The following is a 14,898-nucleotide window of genomic DNA, read 5'->3' as shown; positions in this document are numbered from 1 at the left end:
CATCCATAAAATATCAGTAGCTGTTCTTAAGTGTCCTGGGCTCTTTCTAAAACACGTTGGGAATCTAGATGCTCTAACAAGTGCTCTAACAGTGACCACAAACATGGGTTTCGTGGGGTTACTACTTTTAAAAAATTGCATGCATTTAATTTACTTGTGTTAGGCTGTCAGAGGGCAACTTGTGGGGTGTATTCTTTCCTTCCAGCCATGTGGGTCCTAGAGATCAAACTCAGGTGGTCATGCTTGGTCCTCTGAGTGTGCTCTCTCTCTCTCTCTCTCTCTCTCTCTCTCTCTCTCTCTCTCTCTCTCTCTCTCTCTCTCTCTCTCTCTCTCTCTCTCTCTCTCCAGTGTGCATGGGTGTTCTGTCTACATACCACACTCATGCAGTGCTGGATGAGGCCAGGAGAGGGAGTCTAATCCTTTGGAACTAGAGTTACAAACAGTTGTTAGCAGCAGAGTGTGTGCAGAAAATGAAATCCAAGTGTTATGTGAGTACATCAAGCACTTTAAACTGCACACCATCTTCAGGTGCAACCAGTCAGTCCTACATCTGTGTACCATGCCTCAGCAGCTCCTTACTGGGGTTGCATCTTTGTTACTTTCTGCCTCAAGACTACCTTTTTTTAGCTCCCCTATGCTGTGCTTTCTCCAGGGAGCTGTGAGTATAGGGAAACTATCCTTGTTTCTCTCTTTGATCCATATTGTCAGCTCCGCTTACTTAGAACTACACAAACAAAACTCAATTAGGAAAAATTGAACACATTTCTCCATTAGACCACTCTCAGGGATGTCCGTGTATAAATAAGCATTCTGACTCTGAAGTGTCAAACTTGCAATGTGTTAGTTATTCTGGAAAGATGCTGGTTACACAGGCTCTTAGGTTCATACATTAAAAAAAAAATGTATGTATCCTTTATCTGCCCTAATCTCTGGATAATGCTTTTGTGTATATGTCCTTACTGGGGATCTTCTCTTACATCTCAAATAACCTGGCCACACTCAGATAATTATTGTGTCCCCACTCTACTTTCCGTAAGAGGCTGTGTACTCATTCGCTCATAACGAACGTTTAGGAATCCTTCAGAATCTTTCTTTCCCCTTATCACAGAACTCAGCCACACCCTGCCCCACTATCTTACCAATCACATCATGTCATCTCTTAACATACCACTTACCAGATTATGCCATATTGTATTGTCATATCAGATCATGGCATATATCACATCATATTGTAACATATGTCATAGAATGTCATATCATATCATGTGGGACTATCCTATGACATGTAATCTCAGGTCATGTCATTCATATCATTATCACATGAGTTGATTTCAATTGGTAGCAAGTTTTTTTTTTTTTTTTTTTTTTTTTTTTTTTTTTTTAAGATTTATTCATTTATTTGTTACATACACAGTGCTCTTCCTGCATCTACACCTGCAGGCCAGAAGAGGGCACCAGATCCCATTATAGATGGCTGTGAGCTACCATGTGGTTGTTGGGAATTGAACTCAGGACCTCTGGAAGAGCAGTCAGTGCTCTTAACCTCTGAGCCATCTCTCCAGCCCAGTAGCAAGGTTTTAAGAACTACTACAAATTATTGATCATTGAGATTTGTTGTCCTTGATGAAACTGATTAACCAGCAATACACAATAACTGAACTGTAACAAAGGAGAATATTCACATTTAACTGCATTTAGAATTCACTTCTGAGCTGGCCATGGTGGTGCTCACCTTTTAATCCCAGCACTCAAGGAGGCAGAGGCAGGAGGATCACTGTGAGTTCGATACCAGCCTGGTCTACAAAGCAAATCCAGGAGAGTCAAGGCTACACAGAGAAACCTTGTCTCAAAAAACAAAAAACAAAAGCAAGCAAACAAACAAACAAACAAAAAAACAAAACAAAGCAAAAAACAAAACAAACAAAAAGACTTCACTCTGTATTTGATTTCCCATCTGCATATTCTCTACTACAATTGTTCCAAGACCTGATTTTTGAAATACCTTTCAATGAAAGGGGAAAAGCATGTTTTTAAAATGAGTGCTTCTCGGTCTCTTTAATATGCTGATTCTTTTGTGGAGACCAGCTTAGCCCGATGGGCGCTAAAGGCTCATTTCCTATTCTGCTGGGGTATTGAGGGGTATTGTCTCTGAGACAGGGAGGCTGGGGAGGAAGCGCTAAGGAAGCTTTGAACTTGAAAGACACAGAGTAGAGCTTTAATACTTACAGCTGTCCTCTTCTTCAGTTATACATTTCACAACATAACAGGCATAGATGAAGCCCGCCAGCTGAAACAAAACGGACAAGCTTTAGACATCACACAAAAGCGAGAGCCTGACCTCCCCGGGGGGAGCAGCATTTCAAAGGCAAGCGGTTAGGTTCCTATTTGGGCTTCCAACATAATTCATCCTTTGTGGATGTTTACTATGGTGGTATTTACCTACCTAGTCAATAAATATATTGCTTAATTTCTTCTTTGATGTCTCTGTGTGTGTAAGATTTACTAATTGCTAGGTAAATATGAAAAAAAAATTATATCAGGTGCAAAGGCAGGAAATGAACTACAGCCATCCATGAATGGAATCAACGCTTCCTTTTTTTTTTTTTTTTTTTTTGTTTTGCTTTGTCTTTTTGACACAGGGTTTCTCTGTGTAGCCCTGGCTGTTCTGGGACTCGCTCTGTACGCCAGGCTGGCCTCGAACTCAGAGATCCACCCGCCTCTGCCTCCTGAGTGCTGGCATGTGCCACCACCACCTGGCTTCAAGACTTATATTCATATCAGACTTTTCTTGAAGTCAGGACCTATGTTTCTAAAATGGGATTCCCCTCAACTATCGAAAAGTACTGTGAGGAAAAGATTGCAAGGAGTTCCCATTGTGTGTTGCATGGGCTCCTTGAAAGTAAGAGAAACTTATTGAAACTCGTAGCAGGGACCAGAGCCTTCTGAGAATTATTAGGACCACATGTTACAGAGATGCAAATGAGCAAGAATGGCTGTCAGAATTCTCTGAGCTTGGGTTTGCACCTGCCATACCAACTCCTCTGAAAACGCCCCACAGAAAGGTCCCTGTGGACATCAACGTCCTTGCTCACCGAGACGTGAACTTATACAGAACTTCAGCAAAGCGGTTTGGCATCTAAGCCTCAAGATTGAGTGGCTTTGTATTCTTTCCTATCAGTAACATTTAATTAAATTCTTAGCTCTGATAGGAGGAAATGATGGAATTTACTGATAAGTGTCCTATAGCAGAAGCAATCCAAGTTTGATGAATTCTATGTTTTGTTATTGTACAAAACAATGAGTTTTATTATGAGATTTTTCATACATATTAATCCTTGTGCCCTGTTCTTTTATACACTCCCAATGCCTGCCATCCTCACTCATTTCTCTCACTGTTTCTCTTTCTCCCTTCAGATCCTCCCTTAGTATTCCTTGTCATATATATGTGTGTGTGTGTGTGCTTACATGTATATGTAGTGTATATATAATATATATAAAGCTCTATATATGTACTTTTAGATATATAAATAAGAGAAAATGATATTTTATCTTTCTTTCTTTTCTTTTCCTCCCACTTTACCTTCTCACCTCACTACGCCCTTTCTACTTTAATGTTCTATCCGTGATTATGCACGTCCATGTAAATATGTATTTAAATCTAAGTTATACGTATGATAGAAAGTATGTACTATTTATCTTTCTCAGTGGCTTTGAAAAAAACTTAAGTATCCCAGGTCCATCTACTTTTCTGCAAACGACATGATTTCATTTCCCTTTATTGCTGAACACAATTGTGTGTTGTGTACATGTGTTACATTTTCTTGATCCACTCATCTATGCATGGACATCTGGACTAACTCCTTATCTTGCCTATTGTGAATAATGTAGCAGTCAACACAGGTGTGCAAGTAAATGGTATGTTCTCAGGACAGTGATCATGGTGCCATTGCAGCCAGGCGTTGATCTAAGTGAGTACTGACCCCGTGAACAAAGACCTCTGAAAAGAAACTGATTCTGGCTGAGAACAAAAATTTCTGAAAGGAATCTGTGTCTGTAGAGACCGATTAGAATTTCAGTGCTGTGGAAAGATTGGAATGGTGCAGGTCCCAAGACTAATTACCTTATGTTGGGCTAAGTTCTGGCACCTGCAGAAGAATCATTCATACTGCCTGCCGCCCTGTTGTTGGAACTAACATCTGTGTCAACAGATGACCTTTCAGCAGGGAACTATCTTCTACCAATCCAAAACTTAAGAATGCCATTAGATAGCATCTCAAGCCTATAGAAACGTTTCACCTGTCTTGATGTACTTGCCTCTTTGATGTACCTACCAATGAATTTTAATGTTGCCTCAGTTTATGACTTTCTCTGGTCTATAAAACCATAAAACTGTGGTGAAACTGATTCCCCATTAGAAGAAGGAATTTAGGGTAACCTAAATCTGTGTTTCTCAAGTCATAGTCCCTCAAAATGATTCCAGGATAAACTATCTCTTATTCCCTTTACGATGAGGGTTTTAGATTTTGTGTCGACAGCTCTGGCACCACAATGTGGGACCTAGAGAGTGATCCACTTTTCACTGAAGGAATCACCTGAATGGAAAACCAGTATCTGCACGGACCCACTGAGCCCAGGCCAGGAAGGAAACATCTCAATGAAAACCAGTACCAGTATCTGCATGGACCCATTGAGTCTAGGACACATGGTGTTCTTTCCTCAGTGGATTCTTGGCCAGGTCTTTCTGGGGCCCCTGACCTCCCTTGGTTTGATCAGTGGTCCATTTTGTCTGTTCTGAGCTAGCTAAGAAGGACCGTACTTTGATAGATACCCATTTCATCTACCGTCAAAGTATTTTTTTTTTAATTAATTTATTCTTGTTACATCTCAATGTTTATCCCATCCCTTGTATCCTCCCATTCCTCCCCCCCCATTTTCCCATTATTCCCCTCCCCTATGACTGTTCCTGAGGGGGATTACGTCCCCCTATATATTCTCATAGGGTATCAAGTCTCTTCTTGGCTACTCCGTCAAAGTATTTTGTTTAAGGTATCTGATCTCCCCATCCTGCCCTTCCCCCTCCTCCCCCTGTACTTTGAGGGCATCTTGCTTTTGGTTTGGTGTACTTGCTTGCTTGTATTTAGTCCTCTAAAGGCATTTTGGTCAGTGTTTTATTTGTTTTTGAAACTTCGTAGGCATTTTTTGTTCTTGTTCTGTTTGTCTTGGTTTTCATTGCCTGAGACACATTTTGATTTATTATCATTTAGCCTTTGTCTCCTGACATTCTTCCTCAAATTCACAGCTCTGCCTTTTTCCCTGCTGTATGTCCTGTGACCTCGCCAAACCTTCAGTCTAGGAATTTTATGAGCACCTGAGGATAAAGGCTCCTAAAGGGAGTAGACACTTATTCCCCCCGTACAAAAATGTGGAAGTGTCAAGGGCAACCTCCCATGACATGCAAGGGCCTCGAAGGGAACCCCAACAGACATACCCTGTACTTAGGTAAGAAGGAAGTTTATTGGAAGACACATACTAGGGGTGTGTCACAAAGTGTCTTGAGTCCCTCTTTGCGCCCCCCACCACATATATAAATGTGCAAGATGACCTCTAGACCCAGTGCGAGAAGAGGGTTTTAGAATAAAAGCTGAGAAAACGAATCCCAAAAACAGCATAAGAAACTGACCCAAAACACATATTCCATAGTTAGCATAGACAGGCAACTTTTCAGGAGAAAAGGTAAACAAATGCTTAAATATGGGGCACATGGTTTTCAAGAAGGAGGAAATGTTTAGAGATAAATCTCCGCCATGTACTCTAGCTGGCTTTTGGTGCAATCATCAGGAACTTAAAAGTATATGGGAAAATGGGGAGACCCAGGGATCTAAACATTTACTACCTCCAAACTGGTCTATTTTGTGTCCATAACTAACTCCTAAGCAAGGAAGTTACTCTTCTTATTTTTCTTTAAGGAAAAGACAAAACACAAACAGGCAGCCTGCTTTAAATAAAATGTAAAATATGATTTAACAAATTGAAGAAAACCTGAACGAATTGTAATGCATTAAATATATGATGTAGCACGAGACCCATTTAAGAACTTTAAACTAAATAAAACATAGTTACAGTACGTCCTCTTTCCTCTCCTCCATGCTCCCTCCCTCTCAAATCCATGGCCTTTTATTCTTTAATTATTATCGCTACATATATGTATAATGAATACTCATATAAATACAACCTGATGAGGCTGTTTAATGTTTCTTGTAAATGTATGTTTTTTTTGGGGGGAGGGGCTGACCACTTGGGTATCCCAAATCCATGATTTGTTTTGTTATTTTGCTGTGATGTCTGAGCTCTGTTGTCTGGTTGACTCATTTGATCAGAATGAACCTCAGCTGCAAAGTTGCCTCCTTGAGGTTGGCTTGTGGGCATGTCTTTGGGGGTTATTTTCTTGACTATTAATTCATGTAGGAGCATGTGCTGTGGGTGGTAGCATACCTAGGCAGGTGTGGCTGGTATGTATGAGAGTAATAACTGAATGAAAGCCACGAAGCAAGCCAGAAAGCAGCATTCCTCCGGTGATTTCTGCTTCTGTTCGTTCTTGGCCTCTTGCCTGACTTCCCTCAGTGATGGGTGCTAATCTTGAAGCCTAAGCCAAATAGACCCATTTCCTTCCCAACTTGTTTTTGGTCAGGTTATTTATCACAGCAGCAGAAAGCAAACTAGAGCACAACTTTAAAAACTAACAATAAAAATGGGTGGGTGGGGGCGGAAGTCACACAGTGATTTGAGCACTTACATGGGATTGTATTGACACTTTCTAAATCTTTACATGCCAAAAGCTATGGGAAGGCTTTATTCTCCGAATGGTCTGACTCATGAGCACCTTATCCTTGGCACATGGGTCTGGCCCTAGCTAGTTAATGATCTGTGAAGGTGTATCAATATTTAGATACTGCCTGCAGCTCTCACTTTCCCCACTACATTGTGTTCCATGTGTGACTCAGTTTTACTGACTTATCAATGGTTTATCTCTTATTTTCAGCTGCAAGCACTTGTTGAAATATTTGTAAGGCATTTTTTTTTCTGAACCACAAACTTCGCTCTTGATCCTAACTTATCACTTCATTACTTTGAAATGAAAATCTAGGTAGCAAGTATTGATAAAGTCTGAGATTCAGGGCCAATGGGTTTAAACTCATTAAAGTGTTGCTGCTGGATTCTCAATTATTAAGTGGACTCTCCCCGAATGCAGCTAAAGACCTGCATCCTGCTTATCAGTGAGTTTATAATTGTATTCAGCTGCGTTCTCTTGCTACCAGGGGAGCTCCTTTGATACAAAAGTAAATCCTGTTGCATTCCATTATAAAAGCCTGCTTATTAAGAGAAGTTTTAGCTTTTAAATTGGTCACCTCTAAGTACAAATGTAAATGTGCTTTCCCCCCAATTGATCAGATTCAGAAACTTTGCTGTTTTCCAATTTTCCTACACCTATGTATTTCTAAATTAATTCTAACTTTCCAATAGCAACTTACACAAGTTACCAGTAGTGGAGAGTTTCAATTTATTTCTAATGATCCCCAATATTTTCAGTTCTGTGCATCTCTTGAATACTACCTAAGCCACCATGGAGACCAATTGTGGTTACCGACTGACATTATGATTGGGCAGCTTTCATTGTGGAAACTGCGCACATTTAAACAGTACTGTTCTCTAACAAAGACAGCCAACCACTGAGACAATCCAAAATGTTTTCAGACACTGCCATAACTCCCTTTAAAGGGCAGCATTGCCTTCGGTTGGAGCCACTGTTTCAGATGCAGTTCCAGCCTTAAGGAATTTGGCATCTTGAAGAATTGGTAATGTCAAGTAGATTTGAGATGTGGCCGGTAGGAAGGAAGTAAATTGTGTAGGTGATGAGCTGTACAGCTGCTTTCATGTATTGCCTCATTAACCCCTGCAACCGCCCTTGGATCAACATTAGATGGATTTTTGCAGAAGACAAGTAATTAAAGTTGCTTCTCCAGAGTGAGATCCTTAAGCAGGAAAGTGATACTTTTATCTGATGGCCATTAGGAAATTCATACTAGAGCAATAGACATCACAATTGTAAAGGCAGATTAGGATCCAACCAGTAGGGATTCAATGCTCTTGTTATATACATGTAAAATACAGCCATGGAAAATGCACAAAATTCTTGGTAGACTCCAAATGCCCCCTGAAGTGATGCCCAGCCTCATACCTGCATCTCTACCACACTTACTTAGAACTTAGTTCCATAGAAAGCTGTTAGTAGCTTGCAGGAAAAAAAATAGTGTTTCCCCTCTACTGTCCCTCAACTCTGTTTCTCAGTATGCCAACAGAAAGTGCTAATTGTGTAACTCTTCCCTCCTTATTCCCTTTAACCTTGCATCTAAAGTAATCAACTCATTTTAAGAGAATACATTAGCATGTCAACTCCCCTAAGAAAAGGCAGGCCTTTCCCAGAGTAGGCTGTAGGCTGGTATGCTTGAGACAAATCCCAGAGGCACAGAAAGGCTTTGAGGGAGAATGTGTTGGAGAAAGGACAAGTGAAGAAGCAACGTTATCTAAGAAACATTCAGAAAATACCTGGGAGATAGGATTATGTCTAGAGAGGAGGAAAGGGATCTAGGGCAGAGGTGCTGTGGCCATTTGCAGTGTAGAAGATGGTGGCTCATGTCATCGATACAGATATGGCACTGTAGTTAAAAGGGGATGGCTGGGACTGGCAAGATGGCTCAGCAGCTAAGAGCAAGCACTGCCTGCTCTTGCAGAGGAGCCTATGTATAGTCCCAGCACCCACATGGTGACTCACAACGTGGATAAGGACAGTTCTAATGGATTTGAACTCTCTTCTGGCCTCCAATAGCACCAGGATGCATGTGGTACATAGACGTTCATGAAGGCAAAACACCATACAGATAAAATAAGAATGAATAAATCTCAAAAAAGAATTTTTAAAAAGATTTATTTATTATGTATACAGTATTCTGCCTGCATATACACTCACAGGCCAGAAGAGGGCATCAAATCACATTATAGATGGTTATGAGCCACCATGTGGTTGCTAGGAATTGAACTCAGGACCTCTGGAAGAACAGTCAGTGCTCTTAACCACTGAGCCATCTCTCCAGCCAGAGAATTTTTTAAACTTTGTTTCTTCTTTGAATATGGATCAAATGATGGTGGAAGATTCATGTGGTATTGTATCAGAAAAAGGATGGTTTATCACTTAGGAGAAAACAACGCCTTTGAGATACTTATTTTTGACATCTGAAGTATGACTAAATCCAAATCATTTTATTTTTCACTCCTCTTGTCATCTTCATCTAGGTAATATTATTTTTTCAGTTCTCAATCACCTGGTGAGGTGGTGTTGCTATCATCCTGACGTCATTACTGACAGAAAGGAAATGATACTTTTTCTCTCTAGAACTAAATCAGATTAAAATTTCTTTTTGCATCACAGAGTAAACTGTGATTGAATGTCCTATATAGTCACTTCGAAGCTAAGAAGGGAAACCTTTGGCGGATAGGTAGAAATATTCAATTTTAATAACCTAACACGTCACAACCTCAGTGTTTAAAACATTGTAGTTTGGGCATCTGTTTCAAGGGAGATGGATTTGTCGGAACAATTCATTTCTTGGCCCTTTCAATGAGCACAGGTCAAAGAAAGCCCTGAGCATCAAATGTGCAGCCAACAGGAGAGCTGAAGAGGTAGAAAGAAGTCAGGACTATGAGGGACCTGGCTCTCTAAGGAGGCACACAAGGTGATTCTTCCCCCGTGTGCCTTCCTTCCTCTTTCCTTTCTTTCTTCCAGCATTCCCCATTAGTTCCCATCCTGTGTCTTCTTGGTCTCATATATACTAGATTCAGAGTTGAGCATCTGAGCGTCTACAACTGAGTCCCTAGGCCTTGAAGGAAGGAAGCCTGCTCTTTCTAGAGAAAGGACTAGAAAAGAGGCAGGACAGCCAGAAATGTTTTAATAAATGGTTTCTTCTTCAGCCTATGCCGCAGGACAAACAGAAGCAACTGCATTCTCATTGCTCGGCTACCACAGCCAAGAGCAGGGAGCAAAGACTCCCTCCGTGGCTAGGCTATGGATCCAAGAAGCCCTACAGGCAGTGCATACCTTCACTTCTTCTGGGAATTAGGAAGACTCCCCTATTCCCTCACAGGAGGGTTTAGTGACTCTAAACTGCTAGCCCCACGCTGGCCTATCTCTGCTGTGATGTCATCAGTGAGGGGTTGCGGGTTAGAAGGCAGTGCACTGCTTCTGAAATTTAACAGCAAGCTCTTCCAATCACAAATCTTTACATAGTCTAAGTGAGTACCCTGGCCTCCTAGTCCCACTTGACAGAAAAGACCAGGCATTCTCCTTCCCCGTGTCAAGACATTTTGAGCTGAATTAACAAATGCAGAAGCCTTAATTAAAACACAGAGTCTCATAACATGATACCCTAAATGGCCATGTTTCAATTAAATTTCAATTAAAAAATACTCACAAAACCAAGGAGGATCTCAATATGAATAAAATGAGAATCAATGGAAGTGATTATTTGACAAGTATTTTAAATTACCAACCATTAAATACTTCAATAGTCATTTATATACAAATGAAATGAAACAAGAAAAGAAAAGAAAAAAAACCCCATCTAGGCAGGTCTCAGAAAATAATTAGAAATTATGAGGGCAAAACAAAGTGGACAAAAATGGAAATTTAGAAGTGAAAAACAATCCAGTTACTAAAATAGGAAAACGGCTGCAGAATGGAGGGTCGCAGGGAAAAAGATCTTTAGGATTGGTGAAGGGAGACAGAAGTCACCTTTTTGGGTAACAGTTAAGAAGGAGAACACAGTGAACAGGCTGTCAGGGCCTCAGGACAGTAACTGACATTTGTGCCTTTACAAAAGTAAAGATGACAGTAGCACTGACAATATACACAAAGAATAACGGGTGAGAGCCGCCTAAAGTTGATTTAAAAAATCCTCATGAACTTCCAAATTCAATAAGTGTAGTAAACTCCAAACAGCATCACACAAAACAAATGCACCTAAGACAAAGTTTAGAAAGCCAAAGCCAAAGAACAAAACAAAACAAAACGAAACAAAACAAACAAACAAACAAAAAAAACCCCAACACTCAAAATGTGACACCAATCTGCAAACACTGTTTCTTAAAAAGTACAATGCAGTTACAGTCTAAGTCAACAACTGTGCCCTGGAGCATTTACCCAAGAAAGGAATAGACACATAGCCAGGCCACACTCTACTGTTTATAGCACCTTTCCTCTCAGTAGTTGAAAGTGAGGCACAATGTCCTTCAGTGCATGGAGAATCAAATAGTGTGTATACCATCCCATAAAATACTGCTCAGCAGCAGAATAGGAACAACTATTGGTTTATACAACAACTTGAGTGGATTTCTATAGAACTATGCTTTTTGAAAAAAGCCAAATCCAAAATTTTATATTATATTAATTTAAAAAAAATTTTTAAATTTATGTGTCAGTGTGTGTGCATGTGAATGCAGTTTCCTTGCCTGCAGAGGCCAGAAGATGATGTCATAGCCCCTGGAACTAGGGTTACATGTGGGTCTGAGCCACCCTCCATGGGAGCTGGGAGCTGAACTCTGGTCCTGTGCCAGTGCAGCAAGTGCTCTTAACCACTGAGCCATCTTTAAAGGTTCCCAAACTTTATATTGCTTAATTCCACTTACATAACAGATTTTGCTTGTTTGACTTAAGACACATAGTCTTAGTATAGAGACCAGGAAGACCTAGTCTTCTGCCAGATGAGAGGTAGAGTTTGCCATGTATTGCCATACTCGGACTTCATGACTTGTATTCCAACAAAATTATGCAAATCTAGGACAAACTAGCGGTTGCTAGATGCAAAGAGGTGGGGGTTAGAGGGAAGTAGATATGACCATAAAAGTTAACATACAGGATCATTTCACTGGTGGGATTCCTATACTTACAGCCCATCAATAGAAATACTTATATCCAAACAGCAATCCTTTCTTTCTTTTTAGAATACACAGTATTAGGTTTCATTACATCAATTTTCAAATAAATTTGTTTTTGTTGATTGTCCCCTCTTTTTCTTTTATCTCTCTCTTTTTTTTTTTAAAAAGTATTTATCATATACACAGTGTTTTGCCTGCATGTACACCAAAAGAGGGTACCAGATCTCATTTTAGATTGTTATGAGCCACCATGTGGTTGTTGGGAATTGAACTCAGGACCTTTGGGAGAACAGCCAGTGCTCTCAACCTCTGAGCCATCTCTCCAGACCTTCTCTTATCTCTTTCATCCCCTGATCCTGTTAAATTTTTGTTGCTATGATAAATACCTTGATAAAAAAAAATCAACTTAGGAAAAAATGAAGTGAGAACTCAAGCTGATAGCCATATCACAGCCACAGTCAAGAGCAAAGAAAATAAACACATCTCTGCCCACTTGCCTACTTGACTTCAGCTTGCTTTCTTCTCTCTCACATTATTCAGAAGCTTCTGCCTAGGGAATGGTGCCGCTCACACTGTCTGGGTCTTCCTATATCAGTTAACCATCAAGACAATCCTCATGCTCACAGGCTAGTCTGAAGTAGATGATTTTCATTAGGAATTTCTTCCCCAAGGGAGGGGAAGTGTCATAATTCCATTCCAATTAGAAAAACAATATTTAAGAAGCGTTTCTTTAAAGATGACATTAGGTTGTGTCAAGCACTATGCAGGTCATGTCAAACTGACCTACAAACACTCCACTTTAAGCCTTAACTTTCCAAGTCATCACCAAAGTCTCTCATGTTAGTTTCATAATATAAAGTACAGTCTAACTCCCCAAAGCTCCAAAAGTCTTCAAAAATTCCAACACTTCAAAATCCAAGATTCTGTGAAAGTCCAAAATCTCTTAACTGTGGGTTTCTATAAAATAAGAAAAGTACACACTTATTCATTCTTGTTCCCAAAGGGAAAAAAATGAAGGTGTAAAAACAGTCACACCAAATAAAACTCAAACCCAGAAGTGCAAATCATTGTCTGGCATCTGGCACTCACTCTTACTGTAGTTTCTGCAGTATCCCCAGCTTGGTGATCCCTAGCTTTGTCATCTGCAGAGCAACACAGCTTTTCTTCTAGTATGGCTGCAGTCCACATCTGCTACTATCTTTGTTGGGCACCCAATGATCATGAAATCTCCAAAGTGCTGCGATAGCAATTGCAACCAAGGCTTCACCTCCACCACTGCCTCTCCACAGGGATTTGGACCCTGCCACAAGGTGGCATGCCTCAGTTGTTCTCTATGCCTTGTAGTTTTTATGCTTTCAAAACCAGAGCCACATGAGATATTCTTAGGACACTAGGAAGTTCTGCTTCCAGTTTTGTAAAAGTAACTCTTACTTGCCTGTTTTAATTGTTGTCTCAGAGGCTTACTACCTCTGTCTGCTAAGATAGGCCTACTCCTGGAAGCTACCAGCCTCTATACAATCTTACCTAGGCCTAGAATGTTTTCAGCCTCTGAGACTTACTGCTTTGTAAGCTCACTCTTTTTCTTCCTGAGTTCATAGCTGACTGGTTCAACTCGGATGTTCTGGCTCAAACTTCTCTCCCAGGTGATTTACTCAATCTGGCTTTTCTCTCAGCCTCTGAATTGCTCCACTTGGCCTCAAACTAACTCCAGCAATCTGTTCTCATCTACTGGCTCCTTTGGTCTTTCTTTACCTTAGTTCTTTATCTACAACTTTTCTCTCTATTACTGTTCTGGTAAATCTGCCTTCCAGTGAAACTGCATCCTCTATCTTCATTCTCTGTGTTGTTCTCTTAAGTAGCTACCCTTTCCTCTCTCTCCTCATGAGAGTTGGGCATATCGTATTCTGTCAGGTCTTCTCTGATGTGTCACTTTTTCTGTCACTCAATAGACATCACTTTCAAGCATGGGTGCTTCCTTCTACAAACTAACTTTACCTTCACTTGGACTTAAAAGCATGTTCCACCACACGTGGACCTAAGCTTTTCTTTACCTGAAACTTGCTCTATACCAGGCTGGCCTTGAACTCAGAAATGCTTGCCTCTGTCTCCTGGATTAAAGGTGTATTCCAGCTGGATCACACAGACCTAGAAGGTCTTTCGGTGTGATCTCTTGCTAGAGCACCCATGCTCTGAATTAAAATTCCTCTACACAGTTTGAACTACAGCCTGGTCCCCTTGGATTGGTTTCTATGTGTGGACTGTGAAGAAATACTCCCCTACTGTTCCAGGGAAGTGAGATTTCACCACAGTGGTGCTGACTTCCCATCAAGCATAGCTGATTTTTCAGCTCTAGCTTGATCAACAGATTCCTAGACAAGATATCCTACTAATTACCACTGGCTTAGCTCATACTACAGTCCCAATCCCTCTGAAACACCACAGTCTGAGTCTTTCATGCCCGTGTTTCAACATTCACCCTCCCTGGAACCCGGTGTAATAGCCTATTAAGCTCTGTCCAAAGTAATCATTCAGTGGCATTTGTAGCCCAAAGCGCCAACATCTCCGCGTTTCCTGACACCACTTGTTCTCTGTTTCTGCTCTCCTATCTAGTTTTACAGCCTGTACCTTCTCTCACACCCCTTATTTACTATATCTAAACATTCAAAGTAAAGACCTATACACTTTAGGGATATCATGCACTCTGTTGCTCTGGTCCTGCATAACATTTAATATAATGCTCTCCAGATCCACTCATTTTCATGGAAATTTTATTTGTCTTTATAGCTGAGTAAAAGCTCCATCGTGTATATACCACCTGTTCATTGCACTCATCTGTTGATGGGTATCTAGGATGGTTCCATTTCCTTGCTATTGTTAATAGAGCAGCAACAAACACAGATTTTTAGCAATCTC

At 40.6% G+C, this 14,898-nt stretch overlaps 1 protein-coding gene across 2 annotated transcripts in view; it reads right to left on the bottom strand.

Annotated features, from left to right (window-relative positions):
* The window catches only part of Nkain2 (sodium/potassium transporting ATPase interacting 2), a 1,044,320-nt gene that overhangs the window by 22,923 nt on the left and 1,006,499 nt on the right, over window positions 1-14,898 (bottom strand). For both annotated transcript variants that reach the window (XR_007832587.1, XM_051164285.1), the window contains exon 5: window positions 2,227-2,287. Coding sequence is in view for 1 of the 2 variants with exons in the window: in XM_051164285.1 (XP_051020242.1) it covers window positions 2,227-2,287 (61 nt within the window). In the remaining variant the exon portion in view is untranslated. The remainder of the gene's footprint in view (window positions 1-2,226; window positions 2,288-14,898) is intronic.

The sequence above is a fragment of the Acomys russatus genome, chromosome 21, assembly GCF_903995435.1.
Source record: "Acomys russatus chromosome 21, mAcoRus1.1, whole genome shotgun sequence".
NCBI classification, from domain to species: Eukaryota; Metazoa; Chordata; class Mammalia; order Rodentia; family Muridae; genus Acomys; species Acomys russatus.
Note: the sequence above shows the minus strand (reverse complement) of the source record. Positions and strands in the feature narration are given on the sequence as shown.